Source organism: Eumetopias jubatus, unplaced genomic scaffold, assembly GCF_037043125.1.
Source record: "Eumetopias jubatus isolate StellerSeaLion01/CBP00866 unplaced genomic scaffold, mEumJub1_p1.0 scaffold_16, whole genome shotgun sequence".
NCBI lineage: Eukaryota > Metazoa > Chordata > Mammalia > Carnivora > Otariidae > Eumetopias > Eumetopias jubatus.
The window spans coordinates 75802897-75810426 of NW_028274822.1; the positions used below are offsets into that span (position 1 = coordinate 75802897).

General features: G+C 45.7%; 1 protein-coding gene across 6 annotated transcripts in view; it reads right to left on the reverse strand.

Annotated features, from left to right (window-relative positions):
* UBE3B (ubiquitin protein ligase E3B) overlaps nucleotides 1-7445 on the reverse strand; it is a 51813-nt gene extending 44368 nt beyond the window's left edge. The window contains exons 1-8 of one of the 6 annotated variants that reach the window (XM_028116497.2): nucleotides 7313-7445; nucleotides 6995-7058; nucleotides 3986-4088; nucleotides 3774-3861; nucleotides 2531-2712; nucleotides 2253-2373; nucleotides 830-889; nucleotides 305-409 (exon numbers count right to left, since the gene is read on the reverse strand). In XM_028116497.2, coding sequence (XP_027972298.1) covers nucleotides 305-409; nucleotides 830-889; nucleotides 2253-2373; nucleotides 2531-2691 — 447 coding nt within the window. In that variant the 5' untranslated portion in view covers nucleotides 2692-2712; nucleotides 3774-3861; nucleotides 3986-4088; nucleotides 6995-7058; nucleotides 7313-7445. Of the gene's footprint in view, nucleotides 1-304; nucleotides 410-829; nucleotides 890-2252; nucleotides 2374-2530; nucleotides 2713-3773; nucleotides 3889-3985; nucleotides 4089-6994; nucleotides 7127-7312 lie in introns of all 6 variants that reach the window. The other 5 variants (XM_028116499.2, XM_028116502.2, XM_028116495.2 and 2 more) reach the window with 5 other exon arrangements.
* Between the last annotated feature and the right edge of the window lie 85 nt (nucleotides 7446-7530).

A 7530-nucleotide genomic window follows, 5' to 3' on the forward strand; every position in this document is an offset into this window, starting at 1 on the left:
GAGGCCTGACTAGTACAGTAATATAAACAATAAATGACCCGTTGTATCAAAACAATGGAAAGAAAGCCAACAGATTCCCAATGTTCAAAATTGGGAATTTTAAACTGCACAGGAAAGAAGGGCTCATTCTGATAACGGTATCTAACTTGCTCTATCTCAGAACAAGGGCTCTAATAATTTCTTACTAGATTCTGACAAACTTCCAAAGGAATAATCTATGAAGGAATCACGAGGACTCTCAAAATATACGCTAAAGGCCTCCAATGAGAAGGATATATTTACAGGAGTCTTGTTTTGTTTTTACCTTGAGCTGCCCAAGAAACTCACAGCAATACCAAAGAATGTGTTTGATCTGTTTAATCCACAGGAGGGTGAGATCCTTAGAAAGAGCCAGGGACACATACCACACCTACAAGCAGAAGAAAGAGAAACATAATGGGCAGGTACGGAGACCAAATTACATACGTTGTAGCTACTGGAATGGGACCAATTTGTTAGGTCCAGTGCCAGAGAAGGCAGTGGAGATGAATGGGTGAATAAGCAGCAAGTAGGATTTATTTTAACTCTAAACCCAGAGATGAAATAGCCTAGTAAGAAAATTTAGCATCCTGAGTAAGAGGTAAGAGCAGACCATAGCTCTTGGACAATGAAGAGACTAAAAAAATCAGTTGCACTTTGTTAACGTTTCGATCCGTTCCTTACACGCAGGGCTGTGTGTACCTATGCAAAGTCATACCTAACAAAATCCTAACATTCAGCAGGAGCTTTCAGAGCCAAAGAGACCGGCCTGAGAGCTTCTGGGAGACTTCCCAGCCCCCGTCCCACTTACCTTGGGTTCATTCTCAGCATCCATGCTGCTCAGGATGCAGCGACACAACTTCTCAAATCTCTGCAAAGAGGCAGAGTGGGGGTTATAAATTCCCACAACCAACGGTGAAATGGGAAAGAAGCAAGTGTCCCGTGGGCACCTGGCACATGCAGGTACTCGCATGGCGCCAGATGACTCACGTATCTGATCATATTTAATTTCCTATCATAGATACGGAAACTGATGATTGGAAAGGCTAATGAAAGGCTCTCAAACTGGTGGCCCACGGGCTGGATGAGTCCTACACGTGCGTTTTGGACTGGGGCTCCTTTGGAAAAACGAAATCAAACTGGCAAACTGGGCCTACACTCCTGCAGACTAGCAGCTGTCCCCCGAATCGTGCTCTCCCGGGGGCCCTTCTGTAAGCACCATGGACACGGACTTTTGCCTGACAAACTGTCACATCATCATTTCTCTCCTGAAGTGCAAAAGGAAGGAAAGTGGAAACTAAGTTACACTGTCTACACCAACCCTGGACCTGCCCTCAAAAGTGCCATGGCCCTGGGCAGCCACCTCATTACCCGGAGCTATAGTTTCCTTGTCAACAGGGGTCACCTCACTGCACCTGCCTGTCCTCATCTGTGTGTCTGTGTGTCCATCACCAGCATACTTCTGCCTCTCTCTGGGCTACAGGTTCCACGGGGCTAGAGACCTTGCGCACCTTGTTTCCTTCCGGGGCCCCAGTGCCTAGAGGAGGGTCTGGCACAATGGGACGCTTACTAGTAAGGAATGCCTAATCCCCGGGAGCACAGGGCCCCTCCCCAATGGTATCAGAAGTATTATTACAGACAACTCGCTGCTCTAGGCTGATTGTTCCAATCCCAAAGGCGCGACCAGCCCATTTTGTCTGTGGTTTACAGGATTTGAGAGACATTTCAAATTAGCTACCAATTTTTACAAATGAGCACAGGATCCCTAGCACCTCCTTTCCAAATCAGAGTGGCAGTCCCCCACTGGCGGGAACCCAAGAGTGGCTGCCCACTCCTGGGCATGCCACAGATGCCATCACTCCCTTTGAAGTCCTCACCACCCCCATCCCCACCACCTCCTAAGGGGTTACTGCTCATTAGGCTTTCTGTTACGTTTTGTCCTGTAAATGGCTTCCTTCACTCACTCGCCTACGCCTAACCTGCCTGGCTCCCTGGCTCCCCTTTGCATCTGAGTCCAAGTGCTTATCATAGCGAACGTGAACAGCGATGATTCTCAGCAGCACTGGGCACAATGCCTACAAAACACGTCCCAAGAAAACAGAAAGGGCAGGATGTGGCAGTCACAGAGTCTATCTCGCCGACTTGCTGTAAGGCCTAAATGAATTCATATTTATAAAATACTTTAAAAAGACCTGGCAGATGGGGAAGCAGAGTGTTCGCTATTATTATTTTACCTCATTATCCTCTTTAATTCTGAACAGGAACAGCAGTTTCCTGGCAATCTTAAAAATACAAAGTGCGTTTCTTTTACTGGACTCAGCATCATCTACTTTAAAAAACTCATCGATCTCTCTCCTGGGGAGGGAGGGAAGGATAAAAAAAAAGAAAAAACAGACATTTTAAATTAGCTTACAGCAGCTGGAAGGCTTTTCAAGAACTGCAGGAGAAAACACCACCTTTTCTTGCTATTAATTGGGAGCAAGGGAGAATGTGCTGAGTCCCTGGCACCCACCTGATTTCTCTCTGCAGCCGACTCCGACACAGGAAACTCCGAACGTGGGCCTGAATCTCAACGGCTGCCCGTTCCCGCTCCTTCTGCACGAGCCTTTCCTCTCGAGCCTGACGGGCCCTATCGATGAACCATGCTCTCGAGGTCTGAGAAACGGTGAACATGTTTGCAAACTTGCACAAACCCTGCAGGGAAAATGGTGAGCGGCCTCTGTAGGTCATTCCAGGAAAAACACACAGGAAGGGGCTCAGGAGCCAAGGGCGGGCAGGCACTTCGGCAGCAAAGAGCTACTAGGGACCCTTCTGTGCCCTCCAAAAGGGCTAACAGCTCTCCTGGCACAAGTCCCAACTTCCTATCGGCTCCTTTCATGCGACTCATCTAGACCAGCGATGCTCTTCCCTGTATTAAATAATTACATCTTCTTAAGAGAAAAAGCACAGCAGCTGCCATAGGGTATGGGCTCCATAATCGTTTAACAGATGAGCAAAGCATGAATCGATTCCATCCATAAAGCTCTAATGCAAACCAGGCATCCTCCAGGTCAAAGGTTCCTAGATAACCGAATTTTCTGGAACAGTCTAACACTGAGCAGTCAAATTTATTTTCCCAAGTCAAGACTTGGAGGAAAAAAATAATCATTTACTGTCATTATTTCATTCAGCCATTCATGCAACAAATATTTACTGGCACTTATTTTGTGCCTACCCCGAAAGAAACCCTTAATTTTTTTGGAAAAGGGGCCATTTTCATGTTAAAAAAGCCAAATGTGATTCCAGAATGCAAGACAATCTGTTAAACTGAATGTGTTTGGCTTTCTGTAGAACTTGTTCTGCTGTCCTGACTGATCCCATCTTGCCAACGGCAGAGGAAGACTCCGGAGCAGAACTCTGCCATCCACTGACTGGCATGTTTTGGACAGAGCCTCTCAATTATCCATTACATTTTTATCTAAATCACCAGTAACTGTCTTTTCCCAAAGGGGTGGCTTTGGCTATCAGCCTAGCGCACACAACACTGGTCCAGGGAGCTTCCCACACTGAGATGATTTTTTGGATGCTCGAAAACTGTCATTCTGTCCCAAATATATAATCAGCCCAGCTGACAAAATGACTGAAATCGATTACTCAGAAATACAGACTTCAGGAAAACAATCTCTTTACTATGTTACCTCCCTCAAAGCAGTGCCCATGTGAAAACACCATTAAGAATAAAAAGCTCATTCAGGGCTCCCCCCATGTCAACCTACCGAGGGGCCTCTGTGGTCCCTTTATCAACAGCGATTCACATCTGTTAAATAACAAGATTTTCCCAGCACGGGAGTCTCTCATCAGTAACTGTCAAAACAAATGAACAAAGCCCACCTGATCACAGGAGGGAGGGTAAGAAGGCAGGGGAGGAAAAGATAACAGTCTTCTTAATCACCTGCTCTCTCTGCCCAAGCAAGTCTGGAGAGCTCACCTGAGGACCTGCCTGTGACACAGAAATGCCAGGTAATCATTAGCAGTGTTGTTGAGGACTCACAGCTGAGGGCAGCTTCTTGCTTCAGAGGAGCTTATCTTTTCTGGCAAAAGCAGAAGGAAGAAAAAAAAAAAAAAGTCCAGATTCAGGGTTAAGTTTTATAGGTAGGGCATCCTAGATCTTCCTCACTGAATAAAAATAATAAAAAATGCTTCTGGCTTAAAACACTAGTGTCCTTTTTAGTTAATGTCTGATCTAAATGTTACACCGTATCTCCCCAGGCCTTCAGTTTAAAGGGAATAGGCTGAAAACAATCCCAGAGAAGCTGAATTAAAGCTATACTTGCTTTATGATAGTAAGAACAGAGGGGATGGAATGTTAAAAAGCCACTGAAAATTATGTTTGACATTTTTTAACAATATGAAAAATGTTTACGGCAGAGAAATGAAAAAAGAGCTGGCTGTGAACCAATATGATCCCAATTACATAATGAAAAAGAAAAACGCATGTGCACAGAGGCACAAAGCTGGGAAAAATACACCAACATGTTGAGGGCGGTTTTTTTGAGGTAGGAAGTTCTGTTTCCTTAACTAGTCTGTTTTCTAAATTTTCTGCAGAAAGCACATGGTGAGGCAGAATGGCACTGAGAAGCACACATGCTCTGGAGTCACACAGAGCTGGAGCCGGTCCCCAGCTCCGCCAGGTCCTGCAGAGAAATGCCTCAGAGGCTTTCTGCCTTTATCTCTGAATTGGCAGAGGCGAAGAGGGACCAAATGAGATGGTGTATGTCAAATACCTATCAAGGTGGCTGACAGAGTGCACAGCCAATAAGTAATCAATGCATTATTTTTACAGACATGAATTTTTTTTTTTTTTTTAAACTTCTTTGGTAGGGGCGCCTGGGTGGTTCAGTTGGTTGAGCGTCTGCCTTTGGCTCAGGTCATGATCCCGGGGGTCTGGAATCTGGCCTTGCATCCGAGTCGGGGCTCCCTGCTCAGTGGGGAGTCTGCTTCTCCCTCTGCCCCTCCCCCTGCTTGTGCTCCCTCTCTCAAATAAAATCTTAAAAAAAAAAACTCTTCAGTAGAGGCTCTCATCTGCATAGTCATGCAGGTTCTTTGGGTAGGAAATAGTGCTGGGACCATTACATTCTTCACCCATTAAATTTTGTCTTATCCCTGGGTGCACTAAGATTCACCAGTCCTGTCACTTGGGCTAAGACCCTGTTTAGATTGAGTAACAGCTTCAAGCTCCTGAGAGCCGCCAAAGAAAGGGCCCAAGCCATCAGCACAATGGTCTGATCATTCGCTAACATGTAGACAAGTCCCTCATGGGGGGGGCGCACAAGGTGTGAGGAGAGTGAGCCTCTTCTCAATGGGAAAACCGGAGGACGCATAGGCAAACTGTGACAAAGCAGCTGTAAGACTACCTCAAAACTTTTACTTCTCCCAGGGGGACTTGCAGGAGAAGAGCTCTTCCTTGAAATTTCCATCCCCTCAGCAATACTATATGTTTCTGTTTACACCATAGTCTGTACTTTGCAGTTTTTCTAATTCCTTCTTATTCACTTCTTCTATGTGCCTAGAATCTACTAGCAAAGACATAAAGCTCATTATGAAGTCTTTATGTACTCAAAGTTACTGTAATGAAGGATTACACAAACTTTGACATAATCAAAAAAAAGGCTGTATGTAGTAGAAAAAACCCTGGATCAAAGTATCCTCGGTTCTTTTTAGTTCTGATTCTACCTCATTTGGCCAAATTGCTTTATCCGCTCTAGGCCTCAGTTTCTTTTATCTGTAAGTTGAGGATAATAGTACCTACCTCCTAGGGGTGCTAAAAGAATTAGTTGAAACATTTACACTTCTATTGTGACCTAGTCAACATGACACTGTGATAGGATTAAGTGGGAAATTTTTAACAGGGAGTATCTGAAAGCAGATAGCAGGTAACTGAGCTTTACTGTTATCATCTAGGCTTAAAAAACAAACAAACAACAACAAACAACAAAAAGCTTACCATACAGTTAGGGAAATGATATATGTGGAAAAATTACAAACACAAGAGGTTGGTGATAACCAAGATTATTCAAAAAGCAAAAAGGAAAATAAGTTGATTAAATATCCATTATGTGTCATGTCCCTTCTACATAGTAAGACCAGCAACCACGTGAGATCATTTAGTTATGTCCGATAGTCCATGTTAGACCATTATTAAGGGGCAGAGCCAAGATTTTAATACTAAGAGACAGGACTCAGATGCTTTTCTACTTCTGTATTCCCATGGTATCTGCTCAAAATCAGTCTTCCCTGGATGAGGTCCGCTTCATGGAGAATTATGAAAGAGTCCAGAGGGTATCATCCAAAGGTGAAGCTTCATAAATATCAACTGCTGTCTGAGCCCAAGAGGATTTCCCCCCTATGGTGGAAGAGCTGGGCAGCCAAGTTTAGCGACCACCACCATTTGCTAAGGGGGATCATGTATCAGACACTGCACAGATATTTAACTAATTTTGTCTTTCAACAGCTCTTGAAGGTCTCAGGGGTCCAATTTTTAAAGAATAGGCAACAGGACTTAGACTATTAAGAACCACAGCTATCATTTATTGAAGGCTACATCCTATCTAGGTGCGTGTAATTATCAATCCCACCTTCACACAGAGAAAATGAAATGTAAAGGGGACATGACTGGTGAGAGGTCACTAGACTCCTGAATTTGAAGCCACCTCTAACGCCAAAGCAATTAATTAAGTGAAAGAGACAAGACTAAGGGACTCCGTCACTCACAGGCCGGCAAAGAAAAGCTGAGTAGGCAAGGCTGCCGCTAGGGCTAAGTCAGAGTCCGATTACACCAAGTTTTTCTTATTGAAATCATTAACACCAGCTGTCTCTACTGAGAGAGCTGAGTGTCAGATGCTAAAACTTGTTATTACAGGACCTCCTCTGTGAAACAAGCTAATTACCACATTTTACAGAGCAAGAAACCGAGGCTCGGAGAGGTGAGGGAACTCACCCAAGGTCACACAGCGAGTGACTAGGATTCGAACTCCGGTTTGGGTGACTCCTGAGCCCAGCATCTTCCCTCGGCATCAACAACCACAATAACAAATCTTTTTCACCCAGCATTAGTCTGTCTATAAAAAGCCTATCGTCCCAGAAATGAAAAAGGGTGGAAACGGCCCCGAAGAGATTCCCCCCTGGAACACGACAGCCAGTCCCCAACACCTGCCCTCCGACTTGGGGAGGCAGGGACCCGGCCAAAGGGCCACCTCCCTCAAGGTCCCCCCCACCACCCGGAGAACCCCCAACCGTGTTCCCACTCGCTACCCACAGGCCGTAGACCTTTATCCGCTCGAGGACCCTGCGCTCGGGGTCGGGGCCGCAGCTATCGCCGCCTCAGCCCAATACCCTCGAGCTTTGCCAGACCCGGGGCAGCGGCCTAGGCCCGACCGCCATCTTGCCCCGGGGTGTCCGCTCTTAGAGCTCCGCTGGGAAGCAACCATCCAGTTCCGGTGAACGACAGTTCCGCAGAGCTTCTGTACCCGGGAA